The following is a 22769-nucleotide window of genomic DNA, read 5'->3' on the forward strand; positions in this document are numbered from 1 at the left end:
GAAGGATCCCTTGGGGCCTTGGAGGGAAGTAAGGGGGGAGGTGTGGGCGCAAGTTTTGCATTTCTTGTGGTTGCAGGGGAAGGTGCCGGGAGTGGATGTTGGGTTGGTGGGGGGTGTGGACCTGACGAGGGAGTCACGGAGGGAGTGGTCTTTTCGGAACGCTGCCTGACCTGCTGCGCTTTTCCAGCAACACATTTTCAGCTCTGATCTCCAGCATCTGCAGTCCTCACTTTCTCCTCTACAGTACTAGTGGGGACAGGTCCGTCACTGTATAACTCTGGGGTATAGTACTGGTAGGGACAGGTCTGTCACTGTCTAACACTGAGGTATAGTACTAGTGGTGGGGACAGGTATGTCACCGTATAACAATGTGGTACAGTACTGGTGGGGATAGGTCTGTTGTTGTATAATGCTGGGGTACAGTACTGGTGGGGACAGGCCTGTCACTGCATAATGCCTGATTCCTGAAGAAGGGCCTGTGCCCGAAACGTCGAATCTCCTGTTCCCTGGATGCTGCCTGACCTGCTGTGCTGTTCCAGCAATAAAGTTTCAACTGGGGACAGGTCTGTCACTGTATAACACTGGGGTTTGGTACTGGTGGGGGACAGGTATGTCCTTGCATAATGCTGGGGTATAGCACTGGTGGGGACAAGTCTGTTGCTGTTCAATGCTGAGGTACAGTACTAGTGGGGACAGGTCTGTTGCTGTTTAATGCTGGGGTACAGTACTGGTGGGGACAGGTCTGTTGCTGTTTAACACTGGGATACAGCACTGGTGTGGACAGGTCTGTCACTGTACAATGGTTACATTTCAATGGAGGACAGGTCTGTCACTGTGTAACATTGAGTACAGTACTGGTGGGGGCAGGTCTGTCACTGTATAAAGGTTACTGTACAAGGAAGGACAGGTCTGTCACTGTATAACACTGGCGTATGGTGCTAACTGGATCTCTCTTTGGTGATTAAAGGGATGAATCTACAAGTATAATCAGAGACTCTCTCATGAGAAATATAACAACAAAAAAGTCAGGTTGTGTGTGTTGGCCTGCAATGTTGTGTTAGTTTATTAGCTGTGGGTCTGTGTCCTAATTTTGTAGTGAGTTTTAACTGTTTAGGTTCACAGTTAACTAAAATAATCATCCAGCATCAATAATTGAGATGTTGTACCAACAATGTATTGACCCTTTGTAAGCTGATAACCCAAATAAATTCTGCAGTTATTTCCGAGACACTGAGACAGACACTGAATCAGATCGTGATGCTCCCTCCACTGAAACCTTCAATGTTTGAAACATTTACTAAAAATTCTGCTGAAAGCTGGTTTTGAATTTTACCACTTTCTGCAGCATTTACTGAACTCTTAGCATAAGAAGCTGAAACAAGAGGAGGCCATTCAGCCCCTCGTAGCTCATCTGCCATTCAATAAGATCATGGCTGATCCAGCTCAACTCCACCATTCTGCCCTTCACACATTCCTCCATTTCCTTAGTGCTGAGTTAGATTTTAAATTAAATCATTTTTGGTGCTTTTAAGGATTTTTGTGTGTTTCTTTTTTAAGCCTCTGGGTTCAGAAGGCCATGAGCTTACAACACCACTGCAGAGATCATGCTCTCCTTTCTTAGTGTAGTAGTGAGGGAGATGCTGCACTGTTGGAGATGTCATCTTTTACAATGAGAGGATAGAGGGAGGTCCAGTCAACCTCAGGCAATGTTGTCGCAGTAAAGAGTCATTTATATGCGTTCATCAAAGGAAATCCCAGTTTAAAGGTCAAGGTTCATAATGCAGGGTGGTACCAAAATTGACAAAATGCTGATGTCCCCACAATTATTAGCATCAGACTTGGGTTTTCGGACTGAAGGGGAAGTTTGGTTGTGATTGGGGGTTGAGGGGGTGGGGCAGAGTTTGCATTTTAAGATCCTGGTCTAAGAAATTTCAGCACTTTGAGATCGAAAAGATTACGGGATTGGGTATGTAGAATTGAGGAGGAACAAGGAAGGTATATTCAGAAGGGTGTTGACTTAGGTTCAGTGATAGAGAGAAAGGATTATTGCGACAGAACTATGCAACATCCCACATAGCTATACCGCTGTTGGAATGAACACTGTTGACTCATACCTGAGCTTAATTGACTGAAATTTCAAAACTGTTTATGCTCTGGCAGCTTAAAATATCATTCTGATTTCCTGACTGAGTTTCAGGAGCGGCTGTTTGGACGAGGAGAGAGTGGAAGAAAGTACAGGAGGGCTTTTTTAAAAAAAGGCGTAATATTCTATTTTGAACACCTTGCTGCTGTTTGTTGACTAACTTTGATTGCATTGGTTCATTCTGCTGTTTGTGAGCCACAATCATGTTGGTAACACTGACACAATGTCAGTGCTGAGGATTTGTATTGTCATGTGGGCCTTGATCCCTCATTGGTGGGAACTGGTTCTGGCTTGGGCTCCCCATCCTCAGGCACCAGTGCTGCTGTATCTGCCAGGTTTGAGGTGAGGTATCAGCATGGCTGTTCTACCCGAGTGGGGTGGAATACAGCAAGTCAACTCTTGTCCCCCCCCCCCCCAGAGATTCATGGGCGTACATTGTAGAGCATTGCAGTCTTTGTCCCAACATCTTTCTTCCTATCAGACAATAAGCAAAATGGGGAGGCAATGGCCTAGTGGTATTATCACTGGACTGTTAATCCAAAGACTAAAGTGACATTCTGGGGACCAGAGTTCGAATCCCACCATGGCAGGCAGTGAAAATTGAATTCAATTGGTAAAATCTGGAATAAAATTCCAGCCTGATGATAACTATGTAGTAAATGTCAATTGTCGTCAAAATGTCATCTGGTTCACTCATGTCATTTAGGGAAGGAAATCTGCCATCCTTACCTGGTCTGGCCTACATGTGACCCAGACCCACAGCAATGGGGTTGACTCTTAACTGTCCTCTGGGCAATTAGGGATGGACAATAAATGCTGGCCCAGCCAGTGAAGCCCATACCCTGTGAATGAATTTAAATGATCTCACTCTCCCAGATTTTGTTACTTTTCAGTCTTCTACTCTAGAACAAGATGCCGCTGATGGTTAGCCACCTTGTTGACCAGTTGCAGTCCACATGGTGATGGTGTTTCCAGGTCAGGGTCAGTCTGGAATTCTGGGAAGGGAAGAGAACAGAACAGCGATTGTAATTCCACGTGAGTTACATGTGTGTTTTAATTTCACTTTTTAATCGTACTTTAGCCAGATTTAGTTTCCAATAATTGACCTTAAAGCAACAGGAGGTTGACAGTGGCTGAATTCTGTCCCTGTGCGATGATGGAGATCATGGTGACATCACCCCAAAGTATCCTGCAGCAGGTGCATCACTATGTGATAGACAGAGTAAATATTAATGCCAGTGTCAAGGGGGATGACCAGCCAAACTGCATTTGTGTATCCTCCAGTCTCTCTACTCTGTCACTGATGGCTGTGCCTTCAACTGCCTGGGTCCCATCTTCAGAAACTCACCCCTAAAATTTCTCTTTTCCTCTTTGTGACATTCCTTAAAGCCATCTCTTTGGCTACACTTTTAATCACCTATCCTAATATCCCTTCCTTGGCCTCAGTGACCATTGTCTTTGATTGCATTGCTGTGAAGCACCTGGGGCAGTTTTAAAACATTTATGGTGCTATATAAATGCACATTTGTTGTCACTCAGTCCTGGTTACTGTAAACACTTTTAACAGTAAGTGTCAGGTAACTGACTGAATCAAAGCATTCATGAGAAGCACTTTTTCTACAAACCTTTCATGGTACATTACAGTGAGACCCTGCTATGCTTTTAATCCAGAGCTTTTAACTTGGAATAAAGAAATAATGCAGATGTTAAGATTAAAATGCGTTTACCTTGTCATGTCACCACTCACTGCTGAGAATCCTTTCTCTAAGGAGGATTTGTGAGCACGATGCTTGCCTGGTGAGATACCAAGGGGCCAATGCTGTTCTGTGCAACCACCCTATCCTCCCCAAAAGGGCATCTCACTACAGTGTCCACAGTTGAATTAGAGTCCATAGGTCAGAACGTGAGAGAAGCTGCAAGGGAGAGTTACAAGGATTTGACCCAGGACTGGAACAAGGCAGCTTTGACGAAAGGTTAGATAGGGCAGGTATTGTTCATGGAACTGAGGAGATTTGAGGGGAAACTTGACTTGCAAGGGGTGTGGAAATTGCAGATGGGAAGATGGGTGCACCACCTCGGTGCAGTGTCAGTGACTAAGGGACATGATTTAAACTGGTAAAGGATTAGAGTGGAGATGACAAGGCTGTTTTCACCTGAAGGATCCAGGCACACTCCCTGAAAGAGCAGGAGAGGCAGAAACACTCAACTCAGTTCAAAGGTGTCTGGATAAAGGTACAAGTTAAGAGAGTTATGGAATACTCCCCACTTGCCTGGATGGGTGCAAGAAATTTTCCAGGGCAAAGCAGCTCCTGTTTGATTGGCACCACATCCACAAACATTTACTGCTTCCACCACTGACACTCAGTAGCAGCAGTGTGTACTGTCTACAAGATGCACTGCAGAAATTCACCAAAGATACATAGATAGCACCTTCACCATGACCATGTCATTCTCAAAGGTCAGCACTTATTTGGAGCACGAGCACCTGAAATTTCCCCTCCAAGCCATACACCGTCCTGATTTTGAAATATATCGCCAGTCCTTCAGTGTCACATCCTGGAATTTCCTCTCAAACAGAAGTGTGGGTCTATCTACAGCAAGCACACTGCAGCTCACCACCACCACCTCAAGGGCAACTAGGGATGGGCGATAAATGCTTATCCAACTGGCAATGCCCACCTCCTATGAGTGAATTTGAAGAAAGCACCTCAGATATCATAACCTGCAGGGTTATGGGTTAACTGCTGGGAAGTGGGAATGGGCTGAGTGGATAGCTCATTAGAGAATGTTTTTCAAAGTATTTTCAAGGACCGTAGTCCATTATGATCTGTGATAATCCAACACCCAATCACTGTTCAGTCAGCTTTTGTGCAATATCGATTTTACACAGGGAATGGGGACAAGATTAAACTTGTTTATGACAATGATTCCTCTCAATGTGGAGTAGCACTTTTATCCTCGCTGGTGGGGTGTTCAAAGAATGTTACCGTATCCTCCATGGTTACGGCTCCAAGCAGTCACTCATTAAGGATATAAACACCAGGAGTGTGAATGATCCTGACTGTGAAACAAATGAAACAGGTCCTGGGTGAGTGAAAAGCAGAGGATCTGAAATAATAGTAAAGCAATTTCCTTTCTGTTCAAGCAGTTGATGTTGAGTTAAATTTAATTTCTGACAATTTATTTTACGTATACTTGTAAAATGTAGGAAACGGCTAGATAGTCTCTGGCATAGCCATAGTGTTCTGTCTGAAGTTGCTGTTTGATCCTGGCTGATTATACTGCGCTGTTTTAAATTAGTTTTGTTCTTACTACACAGAAAACCCCAATGAATAAAAGCATTACTTTCCATGTGAAACTCCAACCAACTGACATCTTCAGCAGAAATCTTAAGTTGTTCCACATTTTGCCTCCTTCCCCATGTACTTGATGCTCTGTGGTTGATTTAAAGGCCAGTTTTTTTTTCTCATCTACGGATCTGCTTCTCACTGTGGACAGAGAGGGGGAGGGCTGGGCTTCCAGCTGCTTTTGGTACCTCAATCTGTCAGCCAATCTTCACCTGTGAATTGGGAGGCATGTTTGCTACTGGGCAGTTTGACCAGGAGTGACATCACATTTGAACTGGGATCTGTCTTGAGCCAACTTTGCATTTACTCATTCTGGTGAGCAAGAGTCCACTCAGAATTAGAGGGGATCAGTTTAGACCGGAAATGAGGAGACATTTCTTCAGCCAGAGAGTGGTGGGCCTGTGGAATTCATTGCCACAGAGCGCAGTGGAGGTCGGGACGTTGAATGTCTTCAGGGCAGAGATTGATAAATTTTTGATCTCGCAAGGAATTAAGGGATACGGGGAGAGTGTGGGTAAATGACGTTGAAATGCCCATCAGCCATGATTGAATGGCTGAGTGGACTCTAAAGGCCGAATGACCTTACTTCCACTGTCTTATGGTCTTATGGGCACAGGACAGATTAAACTTCTCCCACATCTTCCCATTAAACACTCCCAGGATAGGGACAACATGGAGTTAGACAGTGAAACTCCTCTACCTTTGGGGAGGGAAATTGTCATCCTTACCTGATCTGGCATCCGTGGACTCCAGACCCACAGAATTGTGGGTTGACTCCTTAGTGCCCTCTGTGCAATTAGGGATGGGCAATAAATGCTGGCCTAGTCAGCAATGCCCACATCCTGTGTCCCCCTCCAACACTTCCAGGATTGGGACAGCAAGGGGGTTAGAAGCAAAGTAAAGCTCTCTCGACACTGTCCCCATCAAACACTCCGAGGGGTGGTCTTATGGAGGTTCCCAAAATCATGAGGGGCATGGATAAGGTAAAAGGACAAAGTCTATTCCCCAGGATAGGGGGAGTCCAGAACTGGGGGGCATAGGTTTAAGGTGAGAGGGGAAAGATTTAATAGGGACCGAAAGGGCAACCTTTTCACACCGAGGGTGGTGTGTGTATGGAATGAGCTGTCAGAGGAAGTGGTGGAAGTTGGTACAATTGCAACATTTAAAAGGCATCTGGATGGGTACAAGAATAGGAAGGGTTTAGAGGGATATGGGCCAAATACTGGCAAATGGGACTGGATTAAGTTAAGATAGCTGGTTGGCATGGATAGGTTGGACCGAAGGGTCTGTTTCTGTACATTTCTATGACAGGGACAGCACGGGGTTAGATGCAGAGTAAAGCTCCCTCAACACTGTCCCCATCAAACACCCCAATAGCACTGTGGGAAAATTATCCCACCTTAGGAATGCTAAAGTCAATTGTGACTCTTGACTGTCTATCACACAAAGAGCAAAAAAACTGGACACAACTGAAGGATCCTCTAGCAGGTATACTTGGCACCAGTCTGGGCAGTGCCATTGAATGTGTCTTTGCCCCCTTGTGTTCTACCAGAATTGGTTGTAGCTGAGTGATTAAACTCCCTGCAAAGCAGAGATAGGCAATTGGCCCTTTGCAAACTATAGAAACTTTATTCAAACAGAACATTGTTTTGGCAAACCAACCTTGGCATAAAAATAAGTTCTGATTTGATAGTGCACATTATAACTGAAGCACAGAAAAACAGAATGCTCATATCAAGATTTAAGATCTGGCAGGGAGTTCACTCTCCTATGTACGATTGCATCTGGTGCTTACAGAGCAGTCTAACTCTCACTGTTGTATGGCCCAGTTTGCTCTTATGCCACAGAGACGAGGAACAATCAGGATTTTGATTCCGCTGTCCTGCTCCTGTGTGTTCTGAGTTGGCTGTTTCCTGTAGGGACTGCACTTGCCTTGGAGTTATTACGTTTAGTTTGAATGTTCCTGAGGTGACAGGCAGCAGATCTGTTAGTCAGGGTGCCCACTCATCACCTGCTATCCTGCTATTGGTGCTGCAAAGTACAAAGCAGGAAGAGGCTATGATGAAGTCTGTAGTTCAGTAGCTAACATCAGTACCCCCTCAGCACAACTCCCATCAGATCTCTCCAGGCAGATGCAACACCGGCTCTCTCTATATTGTCCCCCATCAAACACTCCCAGGACGGGGACAGCACGGGGTTAGATACAGAGTAAAGTTCCCTCTCACTCTCCCCCATCAAACGCTCCCAGGACATGACAGCATTGAGTTAGATAGAGAGTAAATCTCTCTCAAGTCTCAGTAATGTGTTTCAGCCCTAATATAGAAAGAATGTGTGGCAGTATGTATGCTTATGGTGACCACTCTGTGAAACACTATTTGAAGTCCCTGGAATGAGGGTAAAATGCAATCACTTAAACCTTTGATCCCAGCATCAAAGTGTGCAGGAAATTGGGACCATTGGCACTTTGTAATGGATCCTGCTCTGCTCCCATCCCCCGCCCCCTCGAGCCGTAATGTGAAGGGAGAGTCCATTTCTGATGAAGGTGTTGGGAATTGCTCTTCACATTTCCTGAGCTAACACGTTGACCATCCGTTGGAAATGTAAAGAAAGTGTTTGGCATTGGCTCCTCAGGATCAAGTGGGTTATTGAGCAGGACAATGTGGAGTTGCAGCTGGGGTGGATTGTGGGAGGTGGTCACTCTTGCTACAGTGGCACTGGGTCGGTTGCTGAGTTCTATGTATTAGATGGGGAATGACTTGTATGTCTTCACCAGGGAGATGTCAAGCCAGCTTGATTAACACTAGAGTATGTGAGTGTGAAATCTATTTCCTTGCTGGGATCCTGGTGACTAATACAATTACAAGTGGCTTTATTGGTTTGTCACAGCTTCCTGTCTCCAGTCCCATGGGTAGGGAACTAACTGTTCACCACATCCAGCTTGTGACACTGTTGGTTCCAATCCTGCTGTGAGCATCTCTGCTGGAGGAGTCAGCCTGGTGTGCAGTGGGAGTAATGGATGACCCCCGGTGAATGTAGTGGACAGATGAGTATATCTCACTGAATCAGGAATGGAGCAAAGAGCCTTCGCACATTGAGCTTGTGTAGTCACTGCCGACTGCACTTGCCTGAGTGTTGGGTGTGAGCTACCTGTGGTGTGGAAAGCAGGCAGGGCCTTTGTTGAACAAAGAGTTTTGAAACTGAATTCCTGAAAATCCTCAGGTTCGCTGTCACCCCAGATGACTGGAGCCAGCAGTCTGGGTGGAGGGGGTGGGGTACTTTGCCTGTCTGCCCCCTCCAATCTTTGGAGCAGAGCAGGATCCATTACAAAGTGCCAATGGTCCCAATTTACTACATTCTTTGATGCTGGGATCAAATGTTTAAGTGATTACACTTTACCCTCATTCCAGGGATTTCAAACAGTGTTTCATAGAGTGGTCACCATGAACACTCCGATTGCTGACCACACTGTTAGTATATTAGTTAAAAATCACACAACACCAGGTTATAGTCCAACAGGTTTATTTGGAAGCACTAGGTTTCGGAGCGCTGCTCTTTCATCAGGTGGTTGAATATTAGGGCTGAGATACATAGGGTGAGAGTTGAGGGAGCTTTACTTTGTATCTAACCCTGGGGTGTTCTCCTTGCTGTCATGGCCATTACTGTTTCCATCAAACCAACTTTGTGGAAGAAAGTTATATCCAGTTGTTACTAGCTTGCTGTTTGTGGGATCTTGCTGTGCAGAGTTTGGCTGTTACAGTTCCTGACATTAGAACCACGACAGTAATTCATAGCTCTTTGGGGGTGTACCAGAGTTGTGAAAGGCACTATGTAAATTGAAGTCCTTCTTTTATGCTGGATTCTAGTTGAAGTCTGACTGTATGACCCAGTGTGCTGAATTACACAATTTGAACTATAATTTGCATTACTGAAAAATGTGTTGCTGGAAAAGCGCAGCAGGTCAGGCAGCAGCCAAGAAGGTCAAGAAGGCGGTGCTGAGTCTGAGGGTTGGGACTGAGAAAAAGTGGGAGGGAAGGGAAATGAGGAAGCTGGAGAAATCTGCAAATTTGGATAAGTTCATGAATAAGAAATGTTCAAGTGCAGGCAGGTGGGACTAGTTTAGTTTAGGTATAGGGCCTGTTTCTGTGCTGTATGTCTATGACATGAGCTAATGCAGAATTGTATCCAGGTATGATACTGAGCCAGAGAATGCTTTTGTTTGTTCCTGTAAGCGATCTAATCAATGTTCTTTCTTTAATAGTGCTCCAGTTCAGATTCTTGGGCTCTGAAAGGTCACTGGACTCGAAACATTTTCTCTCTCCACAGATGCTGCCAGACCTGCTGAGTTTCTCCAGCACTTTCAGTTTTTGTTCTATTTCAGATGCTCTGCATTGCTGTGAAGCTTAGGGCCAGTTCGGAGTCAGGCTCCCTTTTGTTGTACCCCATCAGCTTCCTCTGAAGGAGACCCCTGGCAATTGGCCCTCCTCTTCAACACTGCCCTGAGATAGCTAGTGTTCTGTCCCACACTGGGGGCAATCTACCCACCAGCACGCACACTGAGGTAGGAGATAGTGGTGTAATGGTAACATCACTGGACCTGTAATCCAGACGTCCACCCTAATACTCTGGGGATGTGGGTGCAAATCTCACCATGATAATTTATCGGTCCTTGTGTGGTGTGGTGGTAATGATGCGACCCCTGGACTGGGAGGTCTGGATTCAAATCCCAGCTGCTCCAGAGCTGTGTAATAACATCTCTGAAAAGGGTGATTGGAAGAAATAGGTTACATTTAAAAAAGAAAGAATTGGTGAAATTTTTGTTCTGTCAATGAAATAAAAAATCAGTACCAGTGATGGGAACCCCAATCTGGTTCCCACACGTCCTTACCTTGGCTGGCCTACACTTAACACCAGACCCACAGCAATGTGGGTGACTCTGAAATGGCTGAGTAGGGCACTCAGTTCAAGGGGCAATTAGAGAGGGGCAGAAAATGCTGGCATGGCCAGTGATGCCCACATCCTGTGAAATCCCAGGCTAGATTTGAGAGAATCTATTAAGTAAGAGAATCTAAAGTGGGAAGGATCAGAGTCTACCATGTCTTTGTTTCCACTGAGACGGGGATCCTAAATCCTCTCATCTCTCCCTGCTGTCTTCCAGCATCCTTGTTTCCTCCTCCTTCACCCTCACCCCATCCACTTTGCAAAGGTTTAGGGTCTGAGTGAAATTTTGGGAAGGGATGGGATAGTGGTTGCCTTGTCCTAATAAGTGTGTTTAATCCAGGTATAGTCCTCCTTCCTATTGGGATCCTCTGGAATAATATGTTTTGTTAATGTGTCAGGCTTTAATCCACGAGGAAATTGCCTGACCTCTGTGTGTAACCTGCTGGAGACTATTGCCATTTATTAGAGCTTCCGCAGTCAGTGCTCCTGTTCTTTCAGCTCCTGCAGCAAGTACTCAGGAGACTGGGAAGCTCAGTCACCGGCACAGAGAGTGAGCAATGCTGCAGCTACACCAGCCTGGTTTAACATTCCTCCCCCCAATCTCCACTATCCCCAATCCTTTTCAGTGGTCTCTCCACCTCTCAGCTCCTCATTGGGATCTAGTTCAGCAGGCACTTAAACTGCAGTGGCTGCGGGCATCAGTGCGCCCTGAGAGTGAGACGGGCTGTTCAACTCTGCAAGCATCACGATTGAGGCAATTGGAAGGTAGGAGAGAGAACTACAGACTGAGACACAGGGGCATGGGGGGAACATTAATTATTTACACGTTGGAAAGCGGTAAAGAGAGAAACCCAGAGATTGGAGTCACAGTGATACACGTTGGCCTACAGATAGAGAAAGCAGAATAACAGAGAGAATGAAAAGCACTGATAAGAAAGAACCACAAATGGAGAAATAAAAACAGAGATAGAGACAGCCACATCGATGTAGACAGGGAGAGGAAAATCACAGCACAAATTAGTTTTGATTATTCATGACCATAGGACAATGTGTTTTCAAAATGTAAAAAAAATCAATCTTTTTACTCCAGAAATTGAAAGGTATTGCTCCATCAGAGTTAGGTGTTCCCATTTCTCTGTGATATTATTCTCGTTCTGTGTGTTTCATGTGAATGGGCAGATCTACGTTTGTTTCTGTGTTTGCACACCACACCCCCCTCCCTGTATGTGTCTCTATTTTTGCTCTTTTTGTGTGTGTGTCTCTCTCTCTGTCACTCATTATCTCCCTGTGCACTCGTGTTTGTCTGTCTCTCTGCTTCTCCCTCTGTCTGACTGGATCTCCTCTTCCTCTTTCCCTCTGTCTGTCTGTCTCCCATCCCTCTCTGAGTTTCTGTCCCTGTTCCTCTCTTTTTCTCTCCTTGACTGTCCTTTCAGTTCGGACTTTGTTGGTTTGCTTTTCTCTGTGGCTCTGTCCCTGTCTAAGAGAAAGAGAGATCTAAGAGAGAGACTCTCACTGTCTCTCGGTTACTTTGTCTTTCTCTCTCTCTATGTCTCACTCTCTCTTTCTCTCTCTCTCTCACTATCTGTTTCTGTGTGTATTTCTCTCTCTCTCTGTCTATCTCTCTCTCTCTCAGTGTATCTCCCTGTCTCTCTCTGCCTTTGTCTGTGTCTCTGTGAGTGTCTCTGTGTGTGCGCTGCTCGCTCTCTCTCTCTCTCTGAATGTGTGTGTGTGTTTAACCGGGAGCTGGAAACTGGCTGATTTTGAATACTGTTCCTTTGGCTCGCTGGGAATGTCAAGGCTGTGAGACTCGGAATGAGACTGGCCAGACAAGTGAAGTTAGTCTAAAAAGAATCATAGAGAGTTGAGCTCGAGCGCGTGGAAATGTACCGTGGGGATCTGTCAATGTCTGAACGAGACAAGGCAAGGTAACAGACGGAGAGTCAGGGGAGCTTTTGAGTGTGTCTCAGTTGGCGTGCTGGAGGAAGATTCCGGCATGTCCCTGAGATTGCTTGTGATTGACAGGCTGTAATTGATATTACTCCCGTCCTGCACTCGCTCACAAGACAAAAGCTCATCTCGGCAGCAAAACCCTAACCTGCTAAAGAACGGAGAAATTCCTCGGCTCTGGCATGGGCTGACATATCCAATTGCTTCTCTGTCCAGTGCTGCAGGCGTGTGTTTCTTAACTGGCTTTTCAATCAGCTAATGGCCCACTCTCCCACCCTATCCCCAGGGGAACCCTGGCTGACAAAGGGTTGATTGTTCCGTTCACCCCCCTCCTGCTCGGTTTTTGGAACTTTTTTTTTCAGGGGGAGACAGCTAGGATTCCTCCACCCAGGGTGTTGAGGGCTGGCTAAGTCTCCACAAATCCTGGGTGTCAGACCCAAGTGACTGTGAGGCTGAGGGTGACAACGTGTCCTGGGGGGGTGGAGGGGGAAGAGGTGAGCCATGCATTTGTGTCTTTCCACCTTCCTGGTTTAGAACGCAGGAAAGACTTTACATTTAGATAGTACTTTTTAACAATGTGAGAACACCACAAAGGTGTTTAGAGTTGGCTAAGTATTTGAATTGGGGTTTCACAGGCAAGGTAGGAAATGCAGCAAATACCTCCCCCAAGCAGCAGTGACCCACTACTCTGCTTCAGGGATGTTGGGTAATGAGTGAATATATTACAGGGAAAAGTGCCCCTCTTCCAATAGGAGGCTTTGAGCCAGATAGGGCCCTTTTCCTGCCTCATCTAAAACAAACAGCAACAGTGCAGCACTCCTGCAGCAGAGAGCTAGCCTCAGTAATGTACTGGAGCGGGACTTTACACCTCCAGAATAAAACTCAGCTGCTGTGTCAGTCTTTCAGGTAGCAGAACAGCCCAAGGTACATTGACTCACATCTATCAATCTCAAGAGAGGCAGCTGTCAGGGAGAATAGAATCCTTTCATAGAATCCCGCAGAAAGGGACCATTCAGCCCATCAAATCTGCACCCATCCACCAAAGGGCATTCTACCTCTATCCCTGCATTCCCCATGACCTAACCTGCACATAGAGTCATCGAGTTGTACCACACAGAAACAGACCCTTCGGTCCAACTCATCCATGCCAACCAGATATCCTAAATTCATCTGGCCCCATTTGTCATCTTTGGATTGTTGGAGGAAACCGGAGCACCTGGAGGAAACCCACACAGACACAGGGAGAATGTCCAAACTCCACACAGACCCACTGTAGGGTAGCAGCTCAGCTGCTGCTCTGCTTGAGTTGGCATTAACTGGGCACAGATTGCACAATCTTCTTCTTGCTGCTGTTCAGTTAGCTCAACAGGTCAGACCGAGTTAGTGGAGATAGACAGCAAAGTTGCTGTGCCAAGTTGATGGGGGTGGAGGGCTTGGCGCCAATGTTTATTTACCACCTCTCCACAGGAATGGAGCTGGAGAGAGTCAAAGGGAAGGAGAGAGTCGGAGATAACGATGACATAAGGGCAGAAATCGGATTTCCAGAATCTGCTGTATTTTGTCAGTTTTGCTATTTATTTATGAGATGTAGGAATCCCCAACCGGACTAGCATCTAATACCTTTTCCTGATTGTGCTTGAGGAGGGTCAGTAGTTGGTGTGGTTTCAAATAGCTCGTTTAGTTTGATTTTGATTTGACTTTGATTTTATGTCATGTGCATTCAAGTACAGGCGTCCAGTGAAAAATGCATAATGTCACCACACAAGGTGTTATCTTGGGGATAGTACTGAGGTACAGAATCATAAGAACAAGGTAGAAAGAAAGAACAAAGTTAAACGCTAAACATTGCAGTGATTATAGTGCAGTGTAAAGCATACGAAATAAGGTTAAAAGTTACACATTGCAGAGCTTCTTAGTTTTAAGTAGAATTTAAGGAAATAAAGCTGAAAGTTCAAACGTTATAGGCTTTGTTAAGTGCATAGCAATGGTGGGATTACACTTTGAGGAATCACCTTGAGATCAGAAGTCCATGCTCAGGCCACATTGGTTTTGTTGTCCAACCAAGTGGCTTTCTCAGACGTTTCAGAGGGCAGTTAAGAGTCAGCCTTATTCCTATGGGATAGAGTCACATGTAGGTCAGACCAAGTAAGGACAATGGATTTCCCTCCTTAAATGACGATAATGAGCCAGACAGGTTTGAACACCACCACAGTCATTTCATGCTCACCGCCTTTTATTTAATCCATATTAATTGCATTTAAATTCCTGTACTGTGGAAGTTGTGCAAGTGTCTCCTGATCAGCGGCCTTGGGAATACCTCTCCACGATCTGTGATACTGTGCTTTTTCTATATGAGAAATGCTGGTCGCCTCCTGTGTCTGTTCCCTCCACAAATGGTCAAAACCTTCAGGGCCAGGTAGGCGAGAAAGCATAGCAAAGTTCAGTTTGCCAAGCAGATGGCAAAGTACAATCTGTGTTTCTTTGCCTTTAACCTTATGGCAATAAACAGAAAAGCAATCGCTTCAGGAGTGGGGTTTGCTTATCCAGCCAGCAAACATTGGGTGTTTTTCTTCCTGTGGCTGGAGAATGATATTTCCTGAACTCTCCTCTCCACCTTCCAGCTGTCTCATCACTCGTCCTGTTTTATGCAGTTTGGATCCTACGCCCTGCGTTCGGAAAGCTTCTGAATTTAATTCTCAGGAACACCCTATGGGTCATGACCGTACCTATGCAAATGAAATTTTGTGATGCTCTCAGTCTGCACCCGTGTGTGACTTTCCTTTATCAGCTGCCTTTGTTATGAAATTAGCTGACAAAACCAACAATGAGCTACAACCTTTTGGTTGTACAGAACTTAAGTATTGCTGGATAAAGATGCATGCAACCAATATGTCTTTGTTTAGTGAAAATCACAAGAATGCCAAAAATGTAAGGGATGCCAATTTGTACTGAATGAAAATATGGTTCATGGCATCACTCTGCAATCAGCGTTCACTTGACAACCATTCAGCAGTCTCTTCTCATCCAGGATAAATTGTTGTTCCCTGTATGATTTGCCATTCTTGCAATTCAGTCCTGATGATTGCAAAATGAAAAACTTTTGACAGTACTTTTTTAATTTTAGCAATACTCTTTCCCTTCCAGGTGCCCCGCTCTCCTTGAGTGCAGTTTCCTCATTGCCTGGCAATGTCTAGACACTCGAATTGTTTGAGTGTACAAGCGTCAGATTCCAGTTAGATGCTGAGTATTTTGTAATTGGGTTGAACACCCCTGGGGGTTAGGAACTGAAGAAGAGAATTGACTCAAGATTCTGAATGCCAGTTGCTGCTCACAGTGGGAAGCACAGAGACCAGGGAGGAGTTGCTGGGTCTGTCAGAATCAGGTAGCCTGGAGTTTTACAATAGGGCAGTGCCGACTACCCCTGACCTGTTGATGGGCCACGAATCAAGGTGTATAACTTGAATGATTCCCAAGCCTAAGGATGAAAGTAAAACCGAAAGAATGAGGTAGGCAACATTTGAAAGAACGAGGAAATGGTACCTATGGTGATGAATCTGCCGTCACTTCTTTTATTCCCTGTGTACTTGTGAGAGAAGTTAACGATTATCTGCCAGTTCACTCTTACCACGTATGCTGTGTTGGTATCAAATGTTCGACCTCAGCATTATTTACACGTTGCAGTTTGTCACCTTTTACGAAGCTTCTCTCTCTCTCTCTCTCTCTCTCTTTGTCTACTTTATTGAGAGACTCTCAGTTCCTGGTGCCCACAGGCCGTGGAATACAGATTTTTAACACATTACAGAAACAATTACGCATTCAACGAGCGCTGTGTGTATAATGTGTCTCTTTTGTGTTTTAATTTGTGCCCACTGACAGGTCATTATTCTCGAAGACTACGCAGATCCATTCGATGCTAAGCAGTCTGGTGTGACTCAGGTTGGACAGGAGAAAGTGACTGAGAATGATGGCTACATGGAACCTTATGAAGCCCAGAAAATGATGGCAGGTAATAAATGAATATATAATATAAAAGGTCATTTTGTACAGAGCAGAGCTGATAACATTTCCAGACGGGTTCTGTTTAATGTGGGCCAGTTTGGTATTGAATTATGGTCTGCCCACACTCTTTATTGCAATGCTTTGTCAGATGGCATCCAGACAGGTTTACGATGAGGGAATAAAGTTGGGAGCAAGTATTTTGCCGGTGTTAACACCAACTTGCATTTATAAAGCACTTAAATTTAGTATACGTACTTCAAGGTGCTCCACATTGGAAAGTTATCAAGTATCATCTGATACTGAGTCCCAAGAGAATGGCAAAAGCTTGGTCAAAGAGGTAGATTTTAAGAAGCATTTGGAAGGAGCGGGGCGAGAACTCCAAGGCTGACACCCCAGGCGTTGAGCACATTGTCACTGGCGCAAGAGTGGGGAAAAGCTGAGATGTGTTGTGTATTTGCTCCGTTGTTCATTTCTCCTTTCAACTGAGCGATGACCCTCATGGTTAAGCACCATGGTTTAAAGTAGAATATAGAGCTCCAGAACCGCTGTGGGGCAGAAGGAGGTCTGTGGGCCCAGCCTGCCTGTAGTGGTTCTTCATAGAGTCAGAGTCATACCGCAAGGAAACAGACCCTTCGGTCCAACCAGTTCATGCTGAACAGTATCCCAAACTAGTCCCACCCGCCTGTTTCTGGCCCATAACCCTCCAAACATTTCCTATTTGTGAACTTATCCAAATGTCTTTTAAACATCGTAATTATAGAACATAGAACATTACAGCACAGTACAGGCCCTTCGGCCCTTGATGTTGCGCCGCCCTGTCATACTAATCTGAAGCCCATCCCACCTACACTATTCCATTTGCCTGTCCAATGACGACTTAAATGCACTTAAACTTGGCGAATCTACTACCGATGCAGGCAAACCCTTACTACTCTCTGAGTAAAGAAACTCCCTCTGACATCTGTCTTATACCTATCTCCCCTCACTTTAAAGTTGTGTCCCCTCGTGTTTGCCGTCCCCATACTTGGAAAAAGGCTCTCCCAGTCCACCCTATCTAACCCTCTGATTACCTTGTATGTCTCTATTAAGTCACCTCTCAACCTTCTTCTCTCTAACGAGAACAGCCTTAAGGCCCTCAACCTGTCCTCATAAGATATTCCTTCCATATCAGGCAACATCCTAGTAAATCTCCTCTGTACGCTTTCCAAAGCTTCCACATCCTTCTTATAATGCGGTGACCAGAACTGTACACAATACTCCAAGTGTGGCTGTACCAGAGCTTTGTACAGCTGCAGCATAACCTCATGGTTCCGGAACTCAATCCCTCTATTAATAAAGGCCAAAACTGTATGCCTTCTTAACAACCCTGTCAATCTGGGTGGCAACTTTCAGGGATCTGACACCGAGATCTCTCTGCTCATCTGCACTCCCAAGAATACTACCATTAGCTCAGTAATTTGCATTCCGATTACTCCGGCCAAAGTGTATCACCTCACACGTGTCCACATTAAACTCCATTTGCCACCTCTCAGCCCAGCTCTGCATCCTATCTATGTCTCTCTGTAACCTACTACATCCTTCGTCACTATCCACAACTGCACCGACCTTAGTGTCGTCCGCAAATTTACTAACCCACCCTTCTAAGCCCTCATCCAGGTCATTTATAAAAATGATGAACAGCAGCGGACCCAACACTGACCCTTGCGGTACACCACTAGTAACTGGACACCAAGATGAACATGTTCCATCAACTACAACCCTCTGTTTTCTTTCAGCAAGCCAATTACTGATCCAAACTGCTATGTCTCCCACAATCCCATTCCTCTGCATTTTGTATACTGTGGGGAACCTTATTGAATGCCTTGCTGAAATCCATATACCCCATATCAACTGGTTTACTCTCATCTACCTGTTTGGTCACTTTGTCAAAAAACTCAATAAGATTCGTTAGGCATGACCTACCCTTCACAAAATCATGCTGACTGTCCCTGATCAGATTATTCTTTTCTAGATGGTTATAAATCCTATCTCTTATAACCTTTTCCAACACTTTACCAACAACTGAAGTGAGACTCACTGGTCTGTAATTACCAGGGTTGTCTCTACTACCCTTTTTGAACAAGGGAACCACATTTGTTATCCTCCAGTCCTCAGGCACTATTCCTGTAGACAACGATGATTTGAAGATCAATGCTAAAGGCTCGGCAATCTCTTTCCTTGCTTCCCAGAGGATCCTAGGATAGATCCCATCTGGCCCAGGGGACTTGTCTATTTTCACACTCTGCAGTAATTCTAATACCTCTTCATTGTGAACCTCAATCTCTTCTAGTCTAGATGCAAATATTTCTGTATCTTCCTCGCCAACATTTTCATTTTCTATAGTGAACACTGTCGAAAAATATTTATTTAGTACTTCCCCTATCTCCTCTGACTCCACACACAACTACCCACTATTATCTTTGATTGGCCCTAATTTAACTCTCGTCATTCTTTTATTCCTGACATACCTATGGAAAGCCTTAGGGTTAACCCTGATCCTATCCGCCAACAACTTCTCATGTCCCCTCCTGGCTCTTCTGAGCTCTCTTTTTAGGTCTTTCCTGACTTCCTTGTAACCCTTAAGCGCCCTGACTGAATTTTCACATTTTGTCCTAACATAAGCCTACTTCTTCTTGACCAGGGATTCCACTTCCTTAGTAAACCACGGCTCATGCATGCTATATCCTCCTCCCTGCCTGACAGGTACATACTTATCTAGGACACACAGGAGCTTTTCCTTGAATAAGCTCCACATTTTTAATGTGCTCATCCCCTGCAGTTTCCTTCCCCATTCTACGCTTCCTAAATCTTTCGTAATTGCATCGTAATTTCCCTTCCCCCAGCTGTAACTCTTGCTCGGTGGAGAACACCTGTCCCTTTCCATCACTAAAGTAAACCTGACAGAATTGTGATCGCTGTCTCCAAAGTGCTCACCTACTTCCGTATCTAAAACCTGGTCAGGCTCGTTACCCAGTACTAAATCGAAAGTGGCTTCGTCCCTTGAAGGCACGTCTGCATACTGTGTCAGCAAGCCCTCCTGCACACACTGGACAAAAACTGACCCATCTATAGTACTCGTACTGTCGTGATCCCAGTCAATATTTGGATGGTTGAAGTCCCCCATGACAACTACCCTGCCTCTCACACTCCTATCGAGAATCATCTTCCTCAGGGTTTTCATTCCACACACGAATCACCCCCTGTGTAAAATATTTGCCAATCCTGTTTTTTTAAAAATTACTCTCCTTTCATCTTAAAAATGTGTCTCAAAATCACCCATTGTAGGGAAAAGACACCCACTGTTAACACTATCTATACTCGTCATGATTTTATAAACTTCTATAAGGTCACCTCTCAACCTTTTATGCTCCAATGGTAAAAGGTCCCAGCTTATTCAGATTTCTTTATTGCAAAAACCTTCCATACAAGGCAACATTCTGGTAAATCTCATCTGAACCCTCTCCAGCTTAATAATATCCTTCCTGCAACTGGGTGACCAGAATTGGACACAACATTCCAGTAGAGGCCTCACCAATGTCCTGTACAACATCAACATGATGTCCCAACTCCATTACTCAAAGGACTGAGCAATGAAGGGAAGCATGCGAAAAGCCTTAACCATCCTATCTAGAAGTCAAGTGAACATTATTACCTCGTGCCAATTTCTTGCCTTTGTCGACATGGCCTTGTACTCTATTTCAATCCAAATAATCATCGAATGCCCCGATTGAATGCCTCAATTGAACCTGCCTCCGCCACATTTCCAGGCAGTGCGTTTCATGCCCCTAACTACTCGCTGGGTGAGAAAAGGTTTTTCTCCCATCCCCCTGATTGCTTTCGCACTTCACTTTAAAACATTGTGGGCTCGCGCCTCATTCTAGGTTTCAGGTTTGGTGCAGGTCCAGATCACTTGGTACTTTTTCACGCAGAGGGTGGTCCGTGTATGGAATGAGCTGCCAGAGGATGTGGTGGAAGCTGGTCCAATTGCAACATTTAAGAGGCATTTGGATGGATATATGAATAGGAAGGGTTTGGAGGGATATGGGCCGGGTGCTGGCAGGTGGGACTAGATTGGATTGGGATATCTGGTCAGCTTAGTCGGGTTGGACCGAAGGGTCTGTTTCCATGCTGTACATCTCTATGACTCGGCTTCTCACTGTGTTAAACCCCTTCCCTGCTCGCTGCCTCAGGTACCTGCTGTGCTGTATACGCCTCTGGATCAACAGCGCTATGTGGTGTTTAGAGACCAGTGAGGCTCTGTCCTAGCCTACTTTCCCCTTGCAGCCAGCACCACCAGAAAAGAGCTGAACTGCTCACTCACCTCAGACTCTGATCATGCTGTGCACACATTGGCTGCCATTGTTGTCTAGATAATAGAGTGACTGCACTCTGGATGCAAAGATATTTTTCTCTCGCTGGCATGCTAAAAATATAAATATTTATTTCCCCTCATTTCTTTTATAAAAAAACTGCAAAAGCCTCAGTTTGAATAAATTCAGTGGTCTGTTCTTTTACCGTCAGTTCAATTATTTCAGGTGGTACTGGAGTCTAGTGACAGTAATAAGGATGGACCAGATGTCTCTGACCTTTCTAAAACACTTGGGCAGGAACCTGGCATTTTTCCTTCTCCTCATTCTCCTACAGACAAGAGTAGCCCACTCGGCCCTTCTAGGCCTACTCCCCCATTCAATAAAATTGTGGCTGCTCTGGCTTTAACCTCGACTCTGCATTCTTGCATATCCCCGAGAATCTTTCATCTCTTTGGTCTGCCAGTTACCTCCGCCTTACAAATGTTTCAACCTTTTTGCATCCACTGCCTTTTGGGGAAGGTAATTCCAAAGTAAATTTGTAAATTTAGTAAATTTGTTAGTAAATTTGCAGGGGGTTAGTAAATTTGTGGATGAAACTAAGGTCGTTGTGGATAATGACAAAGGATGTTGTAGGTTACAGAGAGACATAGATAAGCTGCAGAGCTGGCTGAGGGATGGCAAATGGACTTTAATGCGGAAAAGTGTGAGGTGATTCACTTTGGAAGGAGCAACAGGCATAAAGAGTACTGGCCTAATGGTAAGATTCTTGGTAGTGTAGATGAGCAGAGAGATCTTGGTGTCCAGGTACATAGATCCCTGAAAGTTGCCACCCAGGTTGATAGGGTTGTTAAGAAGGCATACAATGTGTTAGCTTTTATTTGTTGAAGGATTGAGTTTTGGAACCATGAGGTCATGCTGCAGCTGTACAAAACTCTGGTGCGGCCGCATTTGGAGTATTGCGTACAGTTCTGGTCACTGCATTATAGGAAGGGTGTGGAAGCTTTGGAAAGGGATCAGAGGAGATTTTCCAGGATGTTGCCTGGTATGGAGAGAAGGTCTTATGAGGAAAGGCTGAGGGACTTGAGGCTCAGAGAGAAGAAGGTTGAGAGGTGACTTAATTGAGACATATAAGATAATCAGAGAGTTAGGTAGGTTAGTCAGTGGGAGCCTTTTTTATTGGATGGTGATGGCTAGCACGAGGGGACATAGCTTTAAATTGAGGGATGATAGAAATAAGACAGATGTCAGAGGTAGTTTCTTTACTCAGAGTAGTAGGGGTGTGGAACGCACTGCCTGCAACAGTAGTAGACTCGCCAACTTTAAGGGCATTTAAATGGTCATTGGATAGTCATATGGACGAGAATGGAATAGTGTAGGTTAGATGGGCTTCAGATTGATTACACAGTTAGGTGCAACATTGAGTGCTGAAGGGCCTGTATTGTGCTGTAATGTTCAAAGAGGAATCCTCTCCCTGAGCCTGATTTTAAAGTGGGTCTTACCAGAATGGAGGCTGGAGCTGGGTTGCTTGGTTGACTCAGGGGATCTCCCTTGTCCCAAGCTGTGACCCTGGGGTTGATCTTTGCAAACTTGAGCAAAGAGCAGCCAGGAATGGGTCTGCACTGAGGAGGGGATGGAAACCAGTTTCCACATGGGATCCAAAATGCTTTAGGCATCGAGGGTGCAGGAGGGGAGAGCTGAAATTTACAGGGCCCCATCGCCACCTCAACCTGCCCAGGAGTGGGCAACAGAGACCCTCCCCTCTGTACTCAGACAGGAGGAGTGAGCAGTCGGGGAAGAGGAGGGTCGCAAGTGAGAGCAAGTCACTCCTAGTGGTTCTCCGAGGTTCCTCCTGTTTCAGTCCTTCAGCCTGTTATGAAGAGTGTACTCAATTAGCCGGACGGCTGCTTTTTGATGCAGAGTGACATCAACAAGCATGGGTTCAATTCCAATACAGGGCTGAGGTCACCATGAAGGATTGACTCTCCTTCTCAACTTCTCCCCTCATCTGGGGCATGGTGAGCCCCAGGTTTAAACCACCAGCAGTCA

General features: G+C 45.3%; 1 protein-coding gene across 1 annotated transcript in view; it reads left to right on the top strand.

The window, feature by feature from the left end:
• LOC122542551 (SH2 domain-containing adapter protein F-like) overlaps positions 1 to 22769 on the top strand; it is a 149966-nt gene that overhangs the window by 3354 nt on the left and 123843 nt on the right. The window contains exon 2 of the mRNA XM_043680419.1: positions 16252 to 16381. Within this exon, the coding sequence (XP_043536354.1) occupies positions 16252 to 16381 (130 nt within the window). The remainder of the gene's footprint in view (positions 1 to 16251; positions 16382 to 22769) is intronic.

The sequence above is a fragment of the Chiloscyllium plagiosum genome, chromosome 40 (genome assembly GCF_004010195.1).
Source record: "Chiloscyllium plagiosum isolate BGI_BamShark_2017 chromosome 40, ASM401019v2, whole genome shotgun sequence".
NCBI lineage: Eukaryota > Metazoa > Chordata > Chondrichthyes > Orectolobiformes > Hemiscylliidae > Chiloscyllium > Chiloscyllium plagiosum.